The 26536-nt window shown below is 27.8% G+C and overlaps 1 protein-coding gene across 3 annotated transcripts in view; it reads right to left on the bottom strand.

Moving 5' to 3' along the window:
• The window catches only part of LOC100202143 (protein lifeguard 1), a 40226-nt gene extending 14941 nt beyond the window's left edge, over nucleotides 1-25285 (bottom strand). Inside the window, exons 1-7 of one of the 3 annotated variants that reach the window (XM_065808890.1) lie at nucleotides 25154-25285; nucleotides 19531-19757; nucleotides 13009-13022; nucleotides 12810-12874; nucleotides 10166-10219; nucleotides 3756-3806; nucleotides 3634-3673 (exon numbers count right to left, since the gene is read on the bottom strand). In XM_065808890.1, the coding sequence (XP_065664962.1) occupies nucleotides 3634-3673; nucleotides 3756-3806; nucleotides 10166-10219; nucleotides 12810-12874; nucleotides 13009-13022; nucleotides 19531-19756 (450 nt within the window). In that variant the 5' untranslated portion in view covers nucleotide 19757; nucleotides 25154-25285. Of the gene's footprint in view, nucleotides 1-3633; nucleotides 3674-3755; nucleotides 3807-10165; nucleotides 10220-12809; nucleotides 12875-13008; nucleotides 13023-19530; nucleotides 19774-25153 lie in introns of all 3 variants that reach the window. The other 2 variants (XM_065808892.1, XM_065808891.1) reach the window with 2 other exon arrangements.
• Nucleotides 25286-26536: the final 1251 nt, after the last annotated feature.

Here is a 26536-nt window from a genome sequence, read left to right as displayed (position 1 = left end):
AAAATTGAAATATTTGTTTTAAAAAAAACAAAAAAATCTTACACGCTTAGTATTTAAAAACAATATCATAAAAACACATGTAAAACTATATTATAGTATGTTTTTATTTATCTTTTAACCAAAGTTTTTTGCAACAAAAAAACTAGAAATTAGTTTGATTTAAGCGTGCCATATTGTGTTTAATTTAAGCTCGCCTTATTGTGTTTACTTTAAGCAGGCTCACTTTTTAACTATATAACTCATTAACCTTTTTGGCACGTACTTCAGGATTCATGTAAAGTAAACAAAACCGAGAAAACCCTTCAAATCAAACATTTTTAGAATGATTTTATTTGTCTACTGTAAATATTCTTTAAACAGCACTGCCTCTATTTACTTTTCGAAAAATATTTTCTATGCATCATTTAAAATAATTCACCATGCAGTTTGGCTAGCTTTAAAGCTAACTTCATAGTCAAGCCTGCTTAAAGATATTACAATATTATCATTTTGTATTTTTATTTATACTTATTATTATACTGGTTAAATTACTTAAATTTGTTCATTCATCTGGCTTCAGCATCTCTTAAAATAATTTAAACAATAGTCAACGGGTGACGGGTAAAAACATTTAATCAAAAATGTCAATGTTACCCACATATCAAAGTAACCCACATTACCTTATTCTTTGAATTATAATAATCAACTTGCTTGTCTTTCAAGTGAAAATCTTTTTCAAGTGAAAGTCTTTTCTCTAAGTTTTATTCCTTTTTTTTTCCTTTTAAATGATGCTTATAGTTGTCATGATGCTAATGGTTTTAAATGATGCTCATAGTTTGTATCAAGGTACCCCATGATTGGGGTATCTTGATACAAATTTTTAATATTAATTTAAATAGTCTTTAAACAGTTGTTTTAAAAATGGGCTTGACGGTCTAGTCCTTTGATGCATATTTAAATGGTTAAGTTGTATAAGTTGTATAAAGTAAACTGTTGTATTTTAATAATTATTAAATTTAATTTTGTAGGAAAAACTTATTATAAAATTTAAACCAATTGTCTAAAAAAAAAGGCCGATTAAAAATATTAATACAAACCAAAAATCAAAAGTGTATCATAATGCCCCACTCTCCCTATAACAAAAACGATTCTGTCGCACATATGATGAAATCTAACTCGTGTTAATCATTTTCTTACTACTGATTTTATTCTCTACCTCTATATATATCATATTTATCCTTGTACAAAATTCTGTTGTCATGATTGGTTTAATTTTTCAATTAATTTTCTGTTCCCTAATAATTCCCAATGTAATTAGTGTTTGCTTGCAGCTTTGTTGGAGTTCATCTTTTTTTTTAACAAGAAAAATGAATAACAACCTTGTGTCCGACATATGCTTTGCTGATAACCATAGCATATATAATGATTTACAAATACAATTTGAATATTAAGCAGCTATTACGTAGTAATTAGAGCCTTGAACTAAATAAAAGATAACACAAGCATGTTCAGCGTTTTTTATTAAATTACCTAGTTTTAATAAAAATAAACTGCTCAAGAAAAAATTGTTATCTTTGTTACACCATTTAATATATTTTTGTAAGTTAATATTTCAAAGTATTAAACTCAGATAAATTATTCCAAAATATATAGTTAATATACTTTATTCAAAGGGTTTTCCCTTCAAAAATACTCTTCCGTAATTATTTGCAAAGTATTTTTTCCAATTCGGCCTTCAAACTAATGTCTTTTAAGTTTTTCAAGTCTGACTTAGTGCAATCTTGAATTTTTTTAAGTCTCATTTATGCATTTACTCCAGTATTTTTTCAAAGTCAAAGTCAGATTTCAAAGTTCAAGTCAAACTTCGCTCAAGTTCGTTTCTTGCATTCCACCCTAAGATTCTATATTTAAAAAATTTTTTTAAACATTTTTACTTAAACTTGATTTTCTTGCTATTTTGAAGTTCTTTAGTATTTAATAAAATTTCAAAAGTAATATCTTAATAATCACTTGAACTATTTTATTTAAATATTTAAATTATCTAAATTATACCAACATTTATTAAGTAAGATAGATAAATCTCACACTAAATATAAGCAAATCATTTTGTCTCTAAAATGAAAAATATAAAAAGTAATTTTTAAAATTAGCACATTAACAACTTAAATTTAGAGTAAAAAAAAAAAATCCAAATTAAAATTAAAAAAATATATTATGAGATGTAATAATAACTGTGATACATGATAATAATTACAATAATTAATGATATTTAAATACTAATTATGATAATTATAACTAAAAATTAAAAATCAAGTTTTGATAATTAAACCCAGATGTAATTAAATTAATTTTTAAATAAACTTGATAGCACTTGATAATGACTTATATACAATATATACAATATATACAAAACTGCATAAACAATTAGTTTTATCAAAAACTGATAGAATACACAAGGTTTATTTAGAATTTTATTAACAGATTTTATTTATAACTTATTGCAACTTTATGTTCCAACTCTAACAAGATGATAAAAGCTTTTGAGATTATCAAACTGTTTCTTTCTAACCGCTTTATTAAAATCATTCTTGAAGGCTAACACTCTTCTTCATTTCCAATAACTTCTGGGGTCCTCAAGGTTCTATCCTTGGTCCTGTTTTGTTTTTTATCGAAATCAATAATTTTCTTGATGACTCAACTTTATACTTTTGATTGCTTAGAGAAGGCAGTCGATCTTGAATCTGATCTCACTTTTGTAGCAGATTAGGATTTGCAGTGGCTTGTAAACTCTAACTAAACTCAGTTATTTACTGCAAACAACTATCACAAAAAACTGTCAAAATTCCTACATTGATGAATGGCTACCCTCTCACTAAGTCCTCTTCTTTACATCTTCTTTATCATTCACTACTGACCTCTCATGGAAACTATATATACAATCAATTGCTAAATTAACATCTGCTAAGGTTGTTTCTTTTTATCATGCTCGTTATTTTCTCTCTCCTGATTCCATTCTCTACCTCTACAAATCCCTTATTCATCCCTGTATGGAATACTGTTGTCATATTTGGGCTGGTTCTTTTAATGATGCTCTTTCTCTTTTAGACAATGCAAAAATGCATTGTAAATGCAGTTGGACCCGGTCTATCTGCTAAGCTTGAGCCTCTTTCTTATCATCGTGAAGTTGCATCTCTTTCTCTTTTCTAAAATACTATCAATCATTCTCACTTGACTCATCATTCAGAAAAGTGATACACTTTTACTGTATCTGTCTTTTCATGCTCTAAAAACATTTATTTAGTTTCTTTTCTTGCATATCAATGCTCTGGAACTCTCTCCCATTTTTATGCTTTTCCAACTAGAATTTACAGTTTTAAAAGTCTTCTGTAAAACAATTTTCTTGCTTTTTAATAACTTTTTTTGTTTTTTGCTTTGTTTAATAACTCTTTTTGCTTGCAGCTTTTTTAGAAGTAAAAAAAGAAAAAGTTTTAAAAAAACTAATGTTACAAAAAAAAGAGAGTTGATATAGAATACAGTTCAACTACTTCAATCAGGATGTAAAATTGACAGTAGTAACTATCCTTTATTTTTATAAAATAAATATATACTTTAAATAAATAAAAAAGACTAAAAAAATATGAAAATTAAACTTACAAATAGTGATAACATTATGAAGTTCATTGGGAAAGTTCTCCTAAAATAAAAACAAATTTATATTAAAGTTTTTCTTTACATATTTATCTCGTAATCAAAGCTTGGCAGTTAAAAGCAAATACCTCACATTCTCGCAACAAGCAATAGCAATCATCAAGACAATCGTTGCTATCCTATAAAATTTAAAATTAAAAAAAGTTTTGTTTAAATATAAACACATGTATATAATAAGAGTTTTTTAAATAATCCATTTTTAAATTTTGGTTTATATTAAATACATATTTTGGTTTATATTAAATACATGTACTTTATTTACTATTTTTAATGTATATTAAATCTTTAGTTTTCATAAAAAAATATATATATATTAGTGGAAAAAACTAAATAAAATATTTGTTAAAAGAAAAAAAATACAACCACTGTTAATTAAATAAAACTTAGATGTTAGCAGAAATTTACTGATATTATGTGTTCAGTTTAATCAATATAAAAACTCTTTTTTAATTTTTACAACTCAAATTCTTATAAAGAGATAACAAACCATCAGAGAAGGAGCAAAAAGAGTTGCGCTAATTTAGACTTTACTGGGGCAATTTCATATATTGCTATTCCATATATTGCTATTCCAGTAAGTGTCTAATATCAAACAACTAAATTATGCTATGAAGAACAGCTAATCTTTAAATAAATTTGTTTGTTACAAAACCACAGAGGCATGATTTAACTATATAAAGTTTGAATCATCAAAACTATAGAGCTAGTAATGGTTCGAACTGCAAATTATTGGAATACATTGCCAGAAAGTGTCATCAACTCATGTTCAGTCAAAGCAAAGCTTGATCGATGTTAAACCATCATTAGCCTCAGCTTTAATGTGCCTGGAAGCACACCAATGGTCAGTCACCAGTTGCAGCACAAGTAAAAAACAATACTAATGTTTTTAACGTTAAATGTTTAAAGTAAAATGAAGCACAAAACGAATTTGGCATTTTTTTTTTAAGGGTCCAATGAAATGCTTTTGAGACCCTCACAAGTACCAGCATTCTAAAATAAAGATTTCATTAAAAAACCTTTTTTAAAGAAATGATTTTTACAAATGTTTTAACAAGGTAGGTGTTTCATTTTTACAAACTATGACTCCTTTTGTTAAAAAAATGTAAAAAATATTCACAATTTTTTATGTTTTTACAAATATCTGAATCTGAAATGCAAAAAATTTGTTTATTTTTAGTTAAAGGAAAACAATAACCCAAGTATATCAAATATTGTAAAAGAAAAATTTTTTTTGCTGTTGCAAAATATGAAGACAATAATAAAATAAAACAAACAATAAAACTTTTCAGACTGTGAAACATTTTAAAGGAACATTTTCATTATTCATAAATATAAAATAAGACTTTTTATTGAAGATTTCTAAAAAACTCTAAACAAATCTCTCAAGAAATTTAAAACACAAAAAAAATGCTGAATTATTTTACTTAGTCTTACATTTAAAAAAATATTTTTGATAATTTAAAATGGTCTAGAGACGGCTCTAAATCTAATTTACTAAAATTAAAAATGATATTAGGACTAATAAGGAAAGGTTCATAAGAAGATTTTCTTTTTCATATGTTCCTGCTGACTTATAAATTAATTGCAAACTGCTCTTGATTTTAAATGTCTGAATTTGAGTGCAATCTGAATTAATACTTTATTCCCATTAATATGGTCCCATCTCATATGGTCTCTTATGGGTATTAAATATTCTGGTTTAGAAAAAAATTAATTCACATGAACTCATTTGTCGACTTGTAACAAATTAAAGATCAAATAGATGACACTTTTGAAAAATTCAAAAAGTAATATCAAATTCAAAAAGTAAATTCAACAAAAAAATATCAAAAAAATTGAAAAAAAAATGTTTTTTACTAATTCAAATTTTCAAAATACCCAAAAATAAAATTCAAAAATAAAATTCCCTAATGCATTGAATTGTAAGATTACCTTTTTTAGAATGAAAGCAATTAAACAAAATAAAAAAAATTAACTTTAAATAACTAATTTAAATAACTAATTTCAGCCCTTGGAATTAGGAAAAAAAAGGTCGGCAATAATTTGCTGACCTTAATCTGTGTGAGGTCGGCATTAGGTCAACAAAAAAAAATGTAAAACAAAGGTTTGACCATAAAACAAAGAAACAATGTTTTGACAAGGTCAAACACTTCTAGGTCAGCAGTTAGGTTGGCATTGGGGTAATTCCATGTCAATTGAGCCAGAAAATTTCAAAAATGTCACCATACATCTTAGATTTTGCTGAATTTTATACAGTTGAGAGTACTTAGCAAAACAAAAAATTCTTGAAAATTTTAGCTTCTAGCTCCAAGAGGATCCTGAAATATGATCATTTTACTTTCAACTGATCTTGGCCAGGCCCCTCTTGTCCTCTCAGAATTGAGAACTTTGTTTAAAGGTTCCAAGTCACATAGCTTTAAAAATATTTGATATTTTGACTTAAAAATTTGTACCTGGCTATTTTTAGGGTTGAAGAATCCAATGAAATAATCAAAAATATAAAAAAATATTTTTAAGTACCTGTAATTATCAATTTAAATAAATTTAGGCAATTTTTTATGTACCTGATTTTGGTGCTCAAGAAACCCACGTGGCCTTGATGATATCAAAAAAAAATTTTTTACACATTATTCTAAATTTTATGATCTTTCACAAAACATAAGAATTTTGATCTGCAAGTATATGGATTTCCATATATGGATAACGGGGCACAGGCCCCTCTTTTTTGTAGTGGAATCTTGCAATACATTTTCCACTACCTTTAAGACTAGCTAGAGCTATGAAAATTTCTGTATTTATATAGTTTCGATAAGCGAGCATTTTAAAATTAAAAAAGAGCCCAAGAAACTAGGGGAAGGGGCTGGGGGCATGTGCCCCACTTTTTTGAGCAGAATCTTGAGATGGATTTTTCACTATCTTCCAGATAAGCTGCAGCTCTGAAACTTTCAGCATTTGCGTAGTCCTGATGAACATGCGTTAAAGTTGTTTCAGATCAGATGACCAGATGGTCCATGGGGCTGGGGCACCTGGGACCGTGCCCCACTTTTTTTCTTAAAAAAATTTTTTTTTTTTTTTTAAAACACATAAATGTGTCTTAAATTTAAGATAACTTTGAAAATATTGTATTTAAAAATTTTTATTGCTTTACACTTGTTCCGTTTTACTTCATTATTTACAAAATAAAATACAAAAAAAAGAAAGTCAAGATAATGGTAAGATTAGCTTAGATGCATTGACGGTCAAAGTATAAAAATGTCCATTTGTTGTTACAGGTGCATCAATTATACAAGTTATGTTGGTAATTGGCACCCAACACTCATCTTCTCTAGATGGCCAGAAAAGTTTATTAAAAGGACCGTGCGGGTGCATGAACATTACCATAACATCTTTCTCTATATTATCAATTTCATTGATCATACCAATCCAATCAAACGCATCATATTTACACATAATGAATTCCAATTTCAAGGCATCAATGTTAATTTGCTGATCATTTTGAGAACTTTGAATTTCAGAAAAAGAAAAAATGCCTGTTATATGAACATCTTCACTTGTATGTTTAAAGCTAATAGTATCTATAGATTCTGGTTTAAATTGATGATAGCTCCTAGTTCCAGGAATTGTTCTACTTAGCTCAAAACGTGTTTTCAAAGTGGTGCGCAATTCTGTCAGTCTTTCTTTTTCAATCTTGAAAAAAATAATCCCTTTAATATTGTTAGTACAGTAGTCAAACATTTTGTTACAATTCAATATCTGGTCATTTATGGGCCTTTGTAGACTTGCATTTGTAGTTAATCATTTTACAGTGCCACCAATACTATCACATGGTGACTTACCATGGCTTGTAGCAAAAAATGTCCACTCTGCATCAATGTCAAAATCATTTTTATGGAGACAGATATTGTAAAGGTTTTTGTAATTTTTATACTGTGCAGCACAACCATCAGAAAAATAAAGAACCTTTGAAATTTTAGGATGATATTCTTTTAAATAGTTAACTATTTGTGTTTGAACTTCATACACAAAACCAGTGTCATGCTCATTATCTTCTGACATGAAGCAAAACGATTTTTCTTCAAATCGGTCATTTTCGTTTAATAAATAGAGGGCAACGGGGTGCAATGTGCATTGACTTTTGCACCAATGGTAACTTTGGATTTCATCTTGAATCACAAAATCTGCAAATCTGCAAGTCAACTAAGACAATACAGCAGTCTTTTGCTAAATTTTCCTTTTGTTGCTTTAGATATCTTGCTTGACATTTTGCAATGTAGGAATGAGCTGTTAACTTGTTTATTGCCTCTGATAACATCAATTTGTATTCTTCCATTGTTGTTGTCTGATAGATCAATGTTGTTCTGTCTGTTTTCTGCCACTGATTGAATGACACCTCCTCGTCATTGTCAATTAGTTGTGCATCCAGAAACTTCTTTAAAGAAACTATACCTGGACAGTTCGGACATCGATGAACCATACACTCATTACTTGTCGCATCACAAACAACTTTTGTCATCAGATCTTTGTAAGTACATTTTATTTGTATAGCATTGGTCAAGAGTATTGCATTTTGATGGAGGGTACAAACACAAACAGAATGAGTGCCTGATGCTCCAACAGTTATACACCATTTTGGTCTTAAACTGCAAAACTTAGAAAATCCAATAACTTCTTGAGGGTATTTAGTTTTAAAAGAAACATAAAGTTCTTTAAAATTGCATAAAATAAGGCGCTTTTGCATGTGTTGTTTTCTACCAATACTTACATAATCTTTTTTACCAGGCATTTGTCTAGTAAATTCGTCATCATGGTATAAATTGTTGACTCTATTTAATGTTATTTCTGAAAATATTTTTCCTTTTTTAATGCCTGCAACTGAAAAAATCCCACTTATTTTCTTTAGTTTGCGCGCTTCTTTAGTTTGGTATATAGTGACGTTGAAATATCTTGCAGCAAAATTTCTTGACCAAGACTTGGGTGTAAATGTTAACAACTGAATTTTAGTTTTTTGGTCAGAAACAATTAACTTTTCTTTTATTTCTGCTGTTAGTTTGTCTAGATCGGCACATTTACTTTTGTCAATAATTTTCGTATGAGGAATTTTATGTTTCAGTTCTTCTTCCCTAACATTATATACTTTTGAAATATGCTCTTCATACTTTAACATTGATAACATTGTTAAACATATGAAATGTTTAACTTTGTTAAAAATGAAAATCTAAAAAAAAATTTGAAGACAATAGTTTTAAAGTTATCTTAAATAAGTTTTAAAAAAAAAAAAAAATTTTTTTGAGAAAAAAAAGTGGGGCATGGACCCAGGTGCCCCAGCCCCATGGACTATCTGATCGTCTGATCTGAAACAATTTTAACGCATGTTCATCATTTAACGCATCATCATACACAAATGCTGAAAGTTTCAGAGCTCAGCTTGTCTGGAAGATAGTGAAAAATCCATCTCAAGATTCTGCTCAAAAAAGTGGGGCACGTGCCCCCAGCCCCCTCCCCTAGTCTCTTGGACCCTTTTTTAATTTTAAACTGCTCTTTTATCAACACTATATAATTACAGAAATTTTCATAGCTCTAGCTAGTCTTGAAGGTAGTGGAAAATGTATTGCAAGATTCCACTACAAAAAAGTGGGGCCTGTGCCCCGTTATTCATATTTGGAAATCCATATACTTGCAGATCAAAATTCTTATGTTTTGTGAAAAATCATAAAATTTAGAATAATGTGTAAAAAATTTTTTTTTGATATCATCAAGGCCACGTGGGTTTCTTGAGCATCAAAATCAGGTATATAAAAAATAGCCTAAATTTATTTAAATTAATAATTACAGGTACTTAAAAATATTTTTTTATAATATTGATTATTTCATTGGATTCTTCAACCCTGAAAATAGTCAGGTACAAATTTTTAAGTCAAAATATCAAATATTTTTAAAGCTATGTGACTTGGAACCTTTAAACAAAGTTCTCAATTCTGAGAGGACAAGAGGGGCCTGGCCAAGATCAGTTGAAAGTAAAATGATCATATTTCAGGATCCTCTTGGAGCTAGAAGCTAAAATTTTCAAGAATTTTTTGTTTTACTAAGTACTCTCAACTGTATAAAATTCAGCAAAATCTGAGATGTATGGTGACATGGCCTGGCTCAATTGACATGGAATTACCCATTGCCAATTTGGTTGGCAATGCCAATCTTAATTTCAAGGATTGCTTATTAAATGTTGGTATTTAAAGAAAAATTATCTAAAAATACAAAATAACCTATTAAATAATTGGTAATCACAATGAAAAAGAATTTTTTTTTAAATATCGTTTATTGCTACTGTTTTTTTTTGTTATTCATATTATTTTTAATGTCAATTTTTTAAATCAGAATTAAACCTGTAAAAAATATAAACAATTATTAAACAAATATATAACATCAACTAAAAAAAAAATATTTGTATCAATTTTATGTCGTTTTTAAAAACTGAACTTACCATGCCATCCAAAACATAGCAACATTTTTCTTCACATAACTATTTATTGGTTGCCTAAAAATTAAGTGATTAAAATTTTTTTTATATAAACAATAGCTTTGATATTCCAAAATCTTAACTAACAATAAAAAAATTTCTCAAATAAAAAGTGAATACTTTAGTGAACAGATAAACAGTTTTAAATAACTTTAGCTTGCTAAAAAACCCTGCAAAAACTCAATAGAAAAAGAAATTTAATTTGTATTAATTTCAATAAAACATTTCTTATGTGAATAACATAAATGATCATAATAATAATAATAATAATAATAATAATAATAATGAATATGAATAATAAAATGAATATGATATACTTCAACAGGCCTCTCCATAACTTTCAGACATAAATATTGTCTAGTGCTTTTTTAGTTAAAAAAAAAATCATCTGTTGTGTCAGATGTGTACATGTATTTATTACAAAGACAATGATGTATGATAACTGTTAATTTCATAAGAAAATTAGACTATAAAAAGAAACAAGCCATTTATCTGAAATGGAGGTTAATATACTGGAATTTTAATATAATTTATAAAATATATCAGATGATCTCTTTTTTTTTTGATTGTCTTGCTTCAAATTAATTCTTTTATTTGTACTCGCTATGTTCATTAAGTAGAATAATGAAAATTGATAAAGAATCCTTTTACAGGACATTACAACTTAATAACACTTCTAGATTTGCTGTAAAACTAGTCAAAAAGTGAATGCCATAGAACTTACATGTTGTTTTTTACTGAAAAAAAATAAACACTTTTCTAAAAACTGATGTTATTAATTTACCAAACCTTGATTAAAAATTGCAATTAAAGTAAAGCCAAATCAAAATTAAAGGCATAATTAAGTAATAAGGCATAATTAAGTACTTCTAATACCTTTTACTATACATTTAGATATTTATTATTTGCTAATTAAGTTGCATAATTAACGAAAAATCAGATAATTTGATTTAAATTGATGACAAACTCGATCAGAACACTTGAACTCATAACCTAAAAAGTGCTTAACTGAATCTTGCTTTCCAGACTGCTGGAAAATGGCATCTGTGGTATCAACCTTATAAAACTATTGAGAACATTCTGACCTCTTCAACCATAATTCAATCGATGTTCCTTCAAAATTAAAGTCTTTGAATCTTTAACAAACATACTTCTAATATCTCCTCTTGGGTCAAACAAATTATTCTTGGGCAATCAATATGGCTTTCGATCATCTCATTCTATAGCAAACTTAATAACTTTCATAACAGAAAGGTTCTATAGTGCATTAAATGAATGTTGAGGCAAAAGTTATTGCTCTTGACATATCAAAGACTTTCAATAAAGTTTTGAAGATTATTAAATCATTCCTTTCTAACCGCTAAATTAAAGTTGTTCTTAAAGACCAACACTCTTCTTTATTTCAAATAACTTCTGGTGTAGCCTGTTGCTCTATCCTTTATAATATTCTTACATTTTAATTGGCTCTATTTGCTAATGACTCAATTATTTGCTGATAAAACAGGTATATACTGCAACCTAGATAAAATGTCATCACTTATTGATCAAGACTGCAAATACTATCATTCTGCTCACACAAGCTACCATCTCTTCTTCCATCAACTAAAACTCAATATTGCATAACTCGTCATTCACACAAAGTTTCATACTTTTACTATATCTGTTCCTTTATGCTGTAAAAACTTTTATTTATTTTGTTTTTTTTCCTCATACATTAATGCTTTGGAATTCTCTCCCACCATGTTTTTCCTGAATCATAAAATTTACAGTTCTTTAAGTCCTATTTGTTTTCTGTTTTCCCCCAATTCAAATAGTGATTGTTGGAACTCTTGTTTGGAGTGAATTAGTTAGTTGGAGTGAATTAGTAAAAAAAAAAAATTTAATTAACACAAAGAAAAATTCCTAATGGTGAAGCTACTTAGTTCTACAAATTTAAATTAAGTGTTTAAAAACAATATAAACAGCATTGAAATTACCTGGGGTGTTCGTTATAATAGAACTACCACCAATACAACCAGTTTAATACTGGCCTAATTAGTAGTCAGCGGTAAAACTAGAAATGTCTTTAAAAGAAACCATTATATTATTGGAGACGTGTTACATTTTTTAAAACAATTTTTATAAAGAACTATTAAAAAAAAAAAAAAATAGAATGACAACTGAGCCGTAAAGTTTTAGCAGACTTAAATGGAAAAATTGTGCAGACCAGATAAAAAAAAAAAAAAAATAACCATATAAAAATAAAAATAAAAAAACCTAAAAACTGCTATATTTTAAACTGCTGAAATTTGAACAACCCTGTTACTGACATGCAAATATAAAATACTGATATACAAAAAAATAAAATAATAGCTCAAAAGAACTTAAATGCTTCAAAGCCTGAATAAATCTTCAAAAAATGTCATGTTGTTTTGTTCTTTTTTCTATCAAGCCAACACTATTGACCAGGGTGGTTAAAAACTTGCAGGTATTTTATTAAAAAAACTCTATTAAATAATTTCATAAAATTTGAAAACTAATTAATTTGAATTTGAAAAACAAATTTAAATTTGAAAACTAATTAATTTGAATTTGAAAATTAATTAAACAAATAAATCAAAAGTCTTACACAAGCACAAAAAGGCAAACAATTCCAACAGAAACAAGTAATTGACAAAAAAGAATTGCGTACACCTAAATTATTAGAAATCATTACTAGTTATTAGATTTATAAGTTTTTTTTAACAAATTTTATTAATAATAAAATTTATTGTATATGTAATTAAAAAAAAATAAACAATCAATACTTATTTCAAACTTTGACTTACCTTTCGAATGAAAGCTAAAAAAAAAAGGAAAAAATTTGTTCTAAATAACAAAAGAAAAATTTACATAAAAATAAATAACTAAAAAAAAAATCTATAAAAGATAAGCCTTTAAAACACTTTTATTTTGAAACTTTGAATAACAAACTTTAAAATAATAAGCTTAAAAACTTTTTTCTCAAGTTGCTTCTGTGCTTCCAAAAATGTGAGAAACCACAACTTATTAAATTAAAAATATAAGGACTAGATGACAAAACTATGGCAACATGTTTATATTATTAATACTTAAAGATTGCTAGCCATGAATGATGAGTTAATACTGTCAATATTTAAAAATTACAAGCCATTCTTTTATACAGTAAATAGCAGCTCATTAGAAAACTGAAAACTTGTTATGCTAGGACAACAATTTTGAATAAAATTGACTAACAAAGTTGTAATACAGAAAAATGAATTAAGTGCAATACTACCAGTTACAGTGAAGATCACACTTTGTAGTTTTTGCTGATAAAGCAAGCACTATACCACTACATTGCTAGCCTTGCTTCACAAATAGATAGAGAGACCACGTGAGAGGCACAATTTCTCCCCAAGAGACAACAGACCAAAGACTGAATAAATGATAACATGCTAAGACATGTTACTAGACTACTCCAACACAACCTTATTGTTCTGTTTCTTTGTTGATGTTTAGGGTAAGGGGTATCCACTACTTAAGTTACTGTGCAATAGGCAGGTACTTGAATACCCAATGACCGTTAGAGTTGGCTATTTTTATTTCACATCCTACAAAACCAGCTGACTAAGTGCTAAGTCATGTGAAAATGCTGTGTAAAACTTGGTTACTGACCATATGGTTAATGTGGTTTTGATTTTAAATTTAATTGCAATGCAGTACTCTAAAATACTAATCAGTGTTTTACAGGAAGGCATGCGATTGCACGCCATTTTATGACAAGGCAAATAGCATTTTGTTTTGAAAATTTGACCACGTATATTTAAAAAAATATTTCATACCTTAGAGAAATAAATTACATTGAAACTTCTTAACTAATCATTATACACGAAATGCTTTTAAATAAAGTAACAATTAAATTATAATATAAACTTTTTTTAAAGTATCATTGACAGTTGTATATAATTTTTTTTAATCATATTATATAAATTATTTAAGTATGCATTTTTATAATAAACATTAAAAAATAAAAAATATTTTGTTTTTATAAAGGATGACTTTCTTAGACACCGAAAGTCTCTTTAACAAACTTTGTATAAGAATCATTAAGTTAATACATTTAAAAAGATAAAAAAAATTTTGTGGGAAAAACAAATCATGACCTGATTGCTTATTTGTTGTAACTCCAATATTGTAAAAAATCAAAATAACTATAAAACAGTTAAAAAAAGCATCAAAATCTTTATATTTTAATTGTTGATTTGTGTAATAATGTGCTTAATGCTTAAATGCTTTATCTCCAAAACGGCCAATCAAATAAAGCATTAAAAAAAACTAGTTATGTGTATCTCCAAACAAGAAAAATTTTTTAATGCTTACTTGTTTGATTAAAAAAAAATACAGATTCAAGCCAATCCGGCAGCTTGCTTTTTATAACTTGATGACAATTTCAAGATGGCAGACTGCAAAACTGCAAAAAATCTTTTTTTGGAACAACATAAGTCGAACTGTGATTATTATGTATTCAATAACATAAGTCGAACTGTGATTATTTTGTTTATTTATTTAACAAAATAGTGCTTAAAAAATTTATCTTTAAATAATTAATAAAAAATTTGTTTAAAATTTAATAATAATTGAGTAAAGTTTAATATACTCTTATTAAACATAACTCAAGTGTTTTTGTTGCTGTTGTTGTTCTGATTATGTAAATCAAATTATTGCATTATCTTTTTAGTGAAGAACAAGTAAAGAAAACTTGACAACTGACAAGAAATAATGATATGTTCAAAAGGAATTGCACAAAGAAAAAAAGAGTATCTGGACAAACCTATATTAATTCAAGAGGGATAAAAGTTGAAGATAGAAAACCTGTTGAAAGTTATTAAAGTGCACATTTTCTTGTGAATCAAAAATTACCCCAGAAAATATGGAACTTATATTCAAACATTTCTGGAGTTGAGATGACAATAGCAAAAATGCTTTTTATGCTAAATTTACAAAAAGGAATGAAAAAGTAAGAGTTAAAACTGTTCAAGACAATAGCAGAAGAAAGTATTCTTATTAATATTTTATAGAAAATGACAGTATTATTCACAGTTTGTAAAAAGTTTTTATAGGAATTCTTTGCATTTCTCAAGCAAGAGTATATTATTCTCACAACAATTTAATAGATCTACATACAGGAGTTCCAGTTGAAAGGAAAAAAGGAAAGCACATAAGGTACAAATTGTCACAAAGATTTGTTCCCACATATTGAATCTCATTATTATAAGAGCACTACCAAAAAAGAATATTTTGAAAATAAGTTGAATTTGTCATTTAATACAAGCCTTCCCAGAAAACACGTGCAGTTTTTTGTCATGTCCATGCATGAGAATTTTATTTTAGACAACTTGGTCATGACATTTTGCAAGTTTATTTATATTTTGGGTTGCAGAAAAAACTAAGTTTCAAAAACAAAGTAAAGGAAACAAAATAGGAATTTAAAACAAAATTAAATAAAAAAATTGTTTCTATTACCTTTCTATTGTTGTACATTTTTTATCCCCAATCTTTTAGCGCTTTGTAGTTTTGGATACCTATACTTTTTTAACATTTGGCTCTATGCATTTAGTTCTATCTGCCCCCTCCTTTTGGTCCACTATGTTAGTGGGGAACAATAACATAACTATTGGTGAACAATTATTAATAATAATAATTATTAATTGTAATGCAATTAATAATAATGAGTATTAATAATTGTTTACGTATATTTCACCAATAACATAGTAGACCAAAAGGGAGGGGGCAAGTAGAAAAACAAAATAAAAATGGGAAGAGGTGGGATTTGTACCAAGGACATTCCATGTATGAAGTAAACACCTTATCCAACTAAAAAAGTTATACATAAAAGTATATGCGTGAATTACATAGATGCTTTCATATAGGGACAATTTATACTTGTTAAACATTAATATTATACAAATATATTTTAAAAACAGATAGCAATTTATATTTTTGCTTTTTCTTTTAAAAAAAAAACAAATAAAATATAGGAAAATCATTCTTTTTAATGTTGACTTAAATTTTTTTTTTTTTTCTGTGCCTTTATCCAATTTTATTGCTGAAAATAATAACCACTCAGAGTGGTTATTATATTCAGCAATAAGTGTTCCACTCTAAAGAAATAAAAATAAAAACAGTACAGAAATTATTTAAGTTATTGTTTTTTTATTATTTTTTTCTATTTAAATTCATTTTAATTTCCAATTTTGTTAGTTTTGCTTTATTTATTTTTGAAGATTAGTTTTTTCTGCAACGCTTAATATAAAAAAACTTACAAACCATTAAAACCAAGTTGTCTAAAATAAAATACTCATGCATAGACATACAAAACAAAAAACCACACATGTTTCCTCGGAAGGCTTGTAATATCGGTTTTTCAAAACCAAAATCCTGGATCAGTCACTGAAATACACACTAGTAAATAATTACGCATTAAAAAACCATTTCATACTTTGTTTTAACATTTGTACTCTGTTGTTTTTGCTTCAAAAAAAATATTTGTAAAAAAATAATGCTTATTTATTCTCCAATAACAGAAATTAGGACGCTATTTTTAAAGCATTCACTACGTTTGCAATACTCATTATTCGACTATTGTTTTAAACTGTTTCTGTAAGTAAATAAAACATTTCTTTTACAATTACCAAAGAAGGGTTACCACAAAATCATGACACTACCACTGTTTGCATTGTGAAAGTAGAAATTAAAAGGTACATTATACAAAAAAAATATTAAATAATTTCAACATATAGTAAAAATCAAAGATTATTAAAATTTTTATTTTAAGATTATTTTATAAAAAGCACAGTCGATTGCAGGCATAAAACATAGCATTAACTTTATATCTTTAGTTTTTTCTATGCTTAGTGGAATTAGTGATGTTAATAATAAGACACTAGAGATTTGGGCTATTTCCTGCAAATATGTTTTTGCGCCAACTCGTAATGTCCTTCCTTTTTTATACAGTGATAGAGTGACAGTCCTTGTATGTTACAAAATGTGGCATATTTAAATGATATTTTAGTTGTTTGACGGATAAAAAAAAGTCTTCAAAAAATTCATAGTCTTTGATAACTTTTCAAAGTTAAAAAAATCTGGTGATCTCATTTGAAGAATGTGGAGTTGGGAGTTGTGTGATGTGGAGTTATGTGATGTGAAGATGTGGGAGTTGTGTGATGTCAAGATGGATTTGTGTGATGTGAAGATGGGAGTTGTGTGATGTGAAGATGTGGAGTTAAGGCTTTCTTATCAGTGTTTTTAATACATGAATTAAGCTAATTGGGCTAAATACTTCATTCTTATCTAAAGTTTTTTCAATTAAGCTATGAGCATTATCAATTTCTTGCACAAAGGAATGACTTTTTTCTGAAAATTTTTGTGTAATTGCTATCTCCAACACCAGAAAATCCTAGATCCGTCACTGGTGTATTTACATGAAAACTTATATTTTTAAATTAGTAAAAAAATGCTATAATTTAATTAAGTGTAAGTATTTTTTAAGCAATCACTAGGTTTTAGTTGTTTTACTTATTTTAAGGGTTTTCCATAATATTATATAAGCATTAATAAAATCAAAAGAACAAAAGTTTATTATTCTGAATGTAGTTAAAAACATCATTTAAATAAACTTAGCATTTTAGTTTGTTGAGTTTTATTTTAGTTATTATTTTTTAATTATTTTTATTTTCTCTTTTGTTAAAATATCTTTCCATTTTAAAGAGTTTTTTTTAGACAAGTCTAGGTAAGTTTTTATAGCACATATTCAAATTTTGAAAACATGTTAAAAACCGTGGTCAAATTGTCAAAACAAAATATTATTTGCATGGTCATATAAAGGCATACAATTGCACACTTTCCGTGAAAGACTGCTAATAATGCTGTTTATCTTTTAATAAAAAAAAGTTAAGTTTATAAATAATTGGGTTGGCTAAAAAGTAACAAGCATTTTTTCAAAAAAAGTTATTATTTATTTTTAATTTCTTAACTAAGCTTCAACAATATATGCACCATTGTCTATGACCTCTTGCTAACACTTTAGCAAGAAACAATTGGTGTTAGCATAAAACTCTTTAAGGCTTTGAATCAAAAAGATAATTAAAGTGCTATTTTAGTGTCCCCTTTTTGTTGAATCTTTAATTGTGTAAGCCATTGCTCAGTGAATGGAGAAAACTTACTCCAAAAAATTTTGTAGCATTATTTTTGAAATGTGAGAACGAGGTAGAGTCTTGTATCAAGGACAGTACCAGGCCTTGATACAAGATTTTTCTGCATAACAAAAACGCATAACGCATTTCAAAGTAACTCAACTCAGCAAATATATTTTGTATTGTTAGAAGTTATATTGCATCACTAGCGTCTTTTCAAGTACCGCATTGTAATTAAAGTTATTTTATTAACACGTTAGAAATCATACAGACAGTTTTTTTTTTCTCACTATAACAAAAGTTATAAATAAAATCTAAGTTCCTATTTGAAAAATCATTTTTATCATTTTTCAAATAGGAACTTAGATTTTATTCTCATAAAAGTGATATTCTATAGTACTATAAATCCATACAAGTTTTGTATTTGTCAAAGACTTTCAAAGCAGCATATAAGTATTCTTGGATTTCTTTTGATCAGCTGCATTCACTCTAAGTCTGATTCTATTGGTCTGCTGGCATAGATTGCTGAGTGCCTGAACTAAAATTTATAAAATAGCTAGTGCCTTACATAGTATTTCAAATTGACCATTTTTCACAATATATAGAAGTTACAATTAAGAACATTTGGTCTGATTTTAACTATTTGGACTATTTTATGCACTACACATACTCTTTTGGGAGATTTTAAAACTTTTAAAACTTATTAAGCTATAGAGATTTTCAGAAAAGCCACTCATTACATTAAATTTAAATATTACAGGTAAATTATATTTATGACCTTTCATACAAAAAAAATATACTATTGGGACAAATTACTGAAACAAATTATTGCAAAGTATTACTAAACCCTCGTAATTAGGAAAAATGAGGTTGAAAATAAATTGCCAACCTCGAACTGTTAGAGGTCGGCATTAAGTCAGCAAAAATAATTTTACACAAAAAGGTTACCATAAAATATAAAAATGAGGTCGGCAATTATTGTCGACCTCGTTTTTATATTTTATGCCAAACACTTTAAGGTCGGCAGTTAGGTCGGCTTGCAGAATGCCGACCCTAATTCTGAGGGTTGATTACTAGAAACAAATTATTGTAGTACTGGAATAGATAACTAGAATATTTTATTGGTAAGTATAAACATTAAAAGCCTATTAAAACTACCTTGTCTCACTGATTTTTCACTAAATGATGATATTCCAGCATCATCATCAGGACCTAACATAGGTCCTTGATCTCCGATGTCATTTGCCCATCCATATTGCTGTGGAGGTGGTGCCATTGGCTGAGGTTGAGCACCATATACAAACTGTGATGTGTATGGTGGAGGCTTATTTGCTTCCAAATCAGGAGGAACTTGCTGGTAATTATAAGTATATTGATTTGACATTCTAAAAATAGCACCTCCTAAATATCAAGATTAAAAAAGGAAAAATAAAAAATAACATAAGAGATTAAAAATAAAACTTTTAAAAAAAGTTTAACTTTATAGATTTAAAATCTAGTTTAAAGAACATCTATCACTGCAAAACAAAAAATTGTTTTCTTTTTCATTATTCTTCTTGATAAAATTAGAGATTAATTTTTTAATCATATAACAAAGCCCTAAAAACCCAAGGGATTTCAGTTTGACGCAAAAGAGCTGAACTTAGGTGACTGCAGACTGGCAAAGTTTTATGCAATGATGTTTAAATCAAATCAGCATCATCAAAATCTTTGAACTTGACAATGGGATTATATAATCCATTCATTTATTGTTCATGACAATAATTTGTTATAATCGTTAGATTAGCTTCACATCAAAAAAGTTAAATATAAGTTAAATATTTTTTAGGCTACTGAAATTCATCAAATAAAGCTGTTCCATCATTTAACACAAAATAATTTTGAATTAAAAATAAACAAATAAAAAAATACATAATTAAAATATAAATAATAAATAAATATTAGATATTTATCTGAACAGATTTTATTGTCAAATTCAATTTGAGCTTAATTATTTGTTATTGTTGGAGATATAAGTTGTTTTTATTGGTTTTTATTTATTTGCAAAAAAAAAAATTGGTTTCATTTTTGTTTGTTTGTTTTGTTTTATTGAATTAGTTTTTTTGTTTTTTTTATCACTAAAATAATTTTAAAATATATTTTTTTTAATTATGATGTTTTAAAACTAGTTTTTATTCTTTTATATACACCATTTTATCAGTATTGTTTAGTAATTTCTTCAATTGTTTAGCAAATGATTTCAATAACTTATGCAGTAGTGTTGTAGTATTAAAGTGCTTGCTTTGTAAACAATAAGTTCAATGTTCAGTTTCTTTCATACCCCTGGTAGTATTGCGCTACCAGGGGCATGGCGGGCACTTATTTTTTGTGGCAAGACTTATGATTTGGAGTTGTAAATAAAGCAACTAACACAAAGGCTTACATTTTGGACTTGAAGGGTTAAAAGAGAGAGAACAAAATTTGAAAAGAACAGAACTTTAAATAAAAAAAACTAAATTATTTTTTATAAAAAAGCACCAAATCATTGAAAATTTGATAGAAAAAAAAACCTGTCAATCAAAAGTGACACCTAATGACACAAAGCTAACGATAATATTATAATAACTAAAAAACAAATATTGTGGGAGGAAAAAAGAAGTAATTTAAAAAAGTATATAAAAACAACAATCAATATTAAAATAAGTCAATTGCACATCACACTAAAAAAGTTTTTACATCTTTCTTTAAATCTGTCAAGTGTAATTTTCAGTTAAAAATTACATTTGACAGATGTAAAGTAAATAAAAAAACTAAAGCCCACAATTCTATCAGAAAATGTATAAAAAAATAACAAATCAAATAACAAAACATAAACCAGAAAACAAAAGAAAACTGTTTCAAATCTTCACCAGAGTTAATTAACATCTTCTTTAGTTAAATTAAATTCAATAAATAAAATTTATTTATTCATTTAAATTCTATTAAATTTTTTTTTTAATTCTTTGCTCTGATTTTTATTTTTATATTTTTCATTATTAATTGTTTATTTCTAGTTTCTTTTATTTCATCAGAATTTTCATTTTTTTTGTTAAAAACTTGTTTGTTTGTTTTTATTTCATTTTTTCTCTTTAAATTTTCTTTAGTTAATTAAATTTTTATTATTTTCTGTTGATGCTTGACATTTGCCATTTGCAAAGTTATTATGAAGATACCCCTCAATACACAATTCATATAAGGGAGAGTGGGGAGAAATGGACAGTGGGGAGAAATGGACACCCCCTGCTATTTTTAAAACTAGTGGACCATATTGTTTTGGACCAGAATAAAAAAACTTCAGTAACATGAGATGGTTTTAAAAAACCATTTCCTTTTCCTTAATTCTTATGCACGTTTTTTATTTGCATATGGAAATTTTTCAGTCACAAAACAAGTATTTTCTTAACCAATTTGCACATCAATATTTCATTGGATCTACATCAGAATTCAAGGTAAGTTTGTATTATTGTAAAACCAACATTTCTTTATAATAATTTATAAATTTTGCCTTACAAACTCAATAAATAAAAAATTTATAGTGTTTTAACCAATTCAGGTACCAGTGGGGAGAAATTGTTCACAAAAGGTCCGTTTCTCCCCCATTCTTTTGATTTATGATTGGCAGTAGATGTCTATAGGGATGATATGCTTATAATTAGCATTTCGAATCTATATAGATGTATGTCTTATCTTTACTGTAATAAATCTGTTAATTATTAATGCTGGTTCTATTTTAAGTAGATCTAGCTCTAGATCTAATCTAGATTTTTAAAAGTCAAAACATAGTAAATGACAAAAAAAAATTTTCTTTTTCCAGGTAATAAAGCCTCGAGTTTACATAAGGAAAACTGACAAAGACAAAGTGCCAGAGTCAGTTATGATACTGTAACTGCTGTTGAGAAGGGCATGACAGTTTGACAAGCGGCAAAATAATTTAACATTGCCCAATCAATACTGATTAACAACATTAAAAAAGGCAAAAAGTAAACAAACTAGCCTGTGTCCCAACTATCAGCACAGCCTGATATTTACTGCAAAGCAAGAAAATTGTTTAGCAACATACCTGGCCAGGTGCTCAAATATGTTTTATTGCCTAACAACAAAAAATGTTCGTGCTCTTGCCCTTGAAATGACTACAGTGAATAACATAAAACGTCCTGCATCATGGAACACCAATTCAATGGCCGGAGGAGAGTGGCTTTTTGGATTTATGAGACGCCATCCAGAACTTTCACTCAGACAACCAGAAGCCACATCACTGCCACGGGCTACAGCGTTCAACAAATTCAATGTCAACACATTTTTCACTTTGTTGGAAGAATCTTTCAAAAAACTAAATATTAGCGGTGAGCAGATCTTCAATTTAGATGAAACTGGTGTGAGGACTGTGCAAAAAGTTCTTAAAGTAATTGTACCTCGTGGAAGTAAGCAAATAGGTCAAGTTACCTCCAGAGAACATGACGAGCTTGTGACAATCTGCTGCATTGTTTCAGCCAGCGGCAACACTTTACCACCTGTTTTTATTTTTCCAAGAAAGTAATTTAAAAACTTCATGTTAAATGGATCACCAGCTCTCTTTGACTTGCCCATCCTTCTGGTTGGATGACCAGTGACAGTTTTCTTCAAGTTATACGCCATTTTATAAAATATGTTAGTCCAACTGAAAACTAACCTGTGATATTAATATTAGACAACCATGAAAGTCATCTTTCATATGCTGCCCAAGAATTAGCTAAAAGTAATAACATTCATATTATTACCCTACCACCTCATACAAGCCATAAGTTACAGCCACTAGACTGTGCTGGACCAATGAAAGCCGCCTTCAATAATCTTGCTGACTCTTGGCAAATAAAACATGCTGGGCAAACTCTGTCCATATATCAGTTGGCAGAGCTTGGAGGCATAGCTTTTCTCAAGGCTTCTACAAAACAAAATATTTTTTCTGGTTTTAAAATTAGTGGTGTGTGGCCTCTAAATAATGACATATTTTCTGATGAAGAATTTCTGCCTTCAGACATTACAGACAGGCCTATGGTTGCAGACCCAGAACTATCAGACATAGACATTGCAAGAGCAAGGGCACATTGTAGCTCATCATCACCAAACACTGACAATTCTTTTGTTCCTCATGCAACTCCACAAGCGGACACATCAACTAATTTGTTAGTCCCGACAGTATCTTGCGAAGCAGCTTCACAAGGGGATACATCAATTAATGTGTTGGTCCATACAGTATCTTTGGATGCACCAGTTTCACCAAAAATGTTTGCTTCGCCTGAAATATTTGTAGGCAATCCTAAAGCTGCTCCTTGCAAGCAAACCAACAGAGGTAAAAAATGTGGAAAATGTATAATCGCGACATCATCACCAATGATGGAGGAAATAAAATTAAAGTAGTGCATTAATTCTGAGGATAAATCCAATGTAAAAAAGAATCTATTTGAAACTGACATGACTGATGATAGGGCAGATAGTATTAGTGACAGTAGCGACAGTAGTGATGAAAGTATTGATGTCAGAATGGTTGGTGTCAAAAGTGTGAATGTTAACAACTATGTTTTGTGTGAGTTTGAGGTAGGAAAGAAAACAAAATATTTACTTGATAAGGTTATGAAAGAAGAAGATGAGGATGGTGATATTGAAGTTTCTTTTTTGCGAAAGAGTGGAAAAATAGTTGACAAGTTTTTTTGGCCAACAGCAGAAGACATTGGGACAGTCAGAATAGGACAAATTAAAACAATTTTGCCACCACCAGTAAATTGCAAAGGTACAAAAAGAACAGAAAGATATCTCATTTGATGTATCTTGAAAAAAAAAAATTTATTAATTTCTTTAAAGCTTTTTGTGTCTTCCACAGGTGGTCTGTTTCTCCCCCAAAGTAGGTCCATTTCTCCCCATATTGGGGTGGTGTTTTTTTTTGTTTTTTTTTCTTATGTATGAAAATTTAATTTTTTTCTATAGACTATATTTTGAAATAAATGGTTACTCTTTTGAGAAATATAACAAACATCTCTGAGTTGTTGTTATTTATGTTTTTATGTAACTTTTAGTAAAAAAGTAAAAATGGTGGACCATTTCTCCCCACTCTCCTCTATACTAATCCTATATAAGATCTTTTTTGGATACTAAGCTGTATGCATTTTTATAAAAAATGAAAAAGATATAATATCTTAAATTATAAAAAAGTTTTAAACTTGGTCACAGTTTCTTTAAAAAATTTATATATCAAAAATTTTGTATTTAAAATGTAATAACGTTTTGTAAAATTTTGATAATTAATTATAAATAAAATACTATAATGAATTACTTACTAATAAAATGTAACGATCAAGTACTTGATCATTTAAAAAAATTTATATCACACTTATTTTTAAACGAACTCTAGGTTTTCAAACAAATTTAAAGAAAACTATATTAAAATAATGATAAATGTATAGAACAAAAATTAACAGTTATTTAAATAAGGAATTTATTAATAAAATTTAAAATCGTTTAATGTTAACAATGATCAGTAGATTTTATCTATTTGCATTGAAAACAAATATTTTGGTAATACTTTTGAATCATTTTTTATTATTACTTAATAATAAACTACAACAAACCATTTGTATAAAATATAATCTTACTAAAAATTAATTGTTAAATCTCAAAAATTTGATATTCACGTTTGAGACATATTGCTTTTTAAATTTGATAAGGGTTAATAAGTTCGTTAAGAAAAAAGCAATTTTAAATAAAAAAAAATAATAATAAAACAACTCACGTAACTTTCTTTTTGTAACTGTGTAATTAAACACCAAATCTTGTTAAAATGTTTTTTCGCAAACAACAACACAAGCATTACGTTTTTTATAGCACAAAACGATCTATTATTAAAAATATTCAAAAACATTCTATAAATAATAAAATTGCAGTTTAGTAATTTGGAAAGTTTTCAAAGATTATGAGCGTTGTCAAAAGAAACCGTATCGAAAATAAAAAAAATCATGAAAATGTTGTTCATGACATCTAGCAAGTAGTTTTTTTTAAGCAGTTAAAGATAAAAAAACATATGTAAACATCACAATTGTAGTTCTTTACGACAACATTCAATTGTATTGATGACATTGTTATATGGGAAATTTTTTTAAAATTATAATTAAATATATAAAAATTATTTTTATATATTAAATATATAAAAATATTATCATCATTACGATATAGATTTTTGTCTTCTAATACACTAAGTAATAGAAACTAGCTTGAATGGAGTAAATAGACCGATCCAAAAAGAGAACAAGAGAAGCAATAAAAGCCCCTCTTTTGTTGCTTCTATAAATATCTTTTTGGATCGGTTACCGACCCGCATAAGAATAAACATGTCGTCGTTTTTATCCTGGAGAGGTGATATCGAAGGCAATTAGAGTAAACTAGTTATAAAAATCAAGACTCAAAAATCAATAGTGAAGCATTTATTGCCGAACCTTTTTTGAATGAAAAACGGCACTAAACAACGTGCATAATACTGGGATCGATTCAAAACTGGAGAAAGTTAATGCCAACGAAATTAAGCGTTAGAGGTTTTCGGTTACATTATTTAAAGAACTTTATTTTTCGCATCAAGAAATCTTGCATTCAAATGTATTTTAATACTTAAAAAATTATTACAGCCTTCTTTTCACATTTTATTAATTGCATTTTAATATTCTATGAGTATCTAATTACAAAGTCTAATTATAGATCTAATTAGGGGTTGTCCATAAAGTACGTACGCCAAAAATTTTGTAAATTTGACCCCCCCTCCCCCTGTTGCCATGCGTACTTTTATGTTTCCCTCCCCCCCTCCTTTAAAGTACGTACGTTTCTCAAATACCCCCCTTCAAATCCTTCAAATACCCCCTACCTCCCTCCTTTATTTTTTTTTCTCAATAAAAAAGTTTATTTAAAAAAAAAAATGGTGGAGGGTACCGTAGATACTTTTATACGACCCCAAAGCCCTTTGTTTGCGCATTCATAAAACTTCTTTAAATATACGCAAATTTAAATTTAAATAAATTTAAATTACCACTAAACAATGTGTGTGTTTAGTCGAAAGGATAACGCGGAGGGAACGGTCGGCGGAGACCCAAGGTCGTTTCCTGCAGAAATCTAACTGATTTTTTTGTTT

Source organism: Hydra vulgaris, chromosome 11, assembly GCF_038396675.1.
Source record: "Hydra vulgaris chromosome 11, alternate assembly HydraT2T_AEP".
NCBI lineage: Eukaryota > Metazoa > Cnidaria > Hydrozoa > Anthoathecata > Hydridae > Hydra > Hydra vulgaris.
This window is presented reverse-complemented; position numbering and strand designations above follow the sequence as displayed.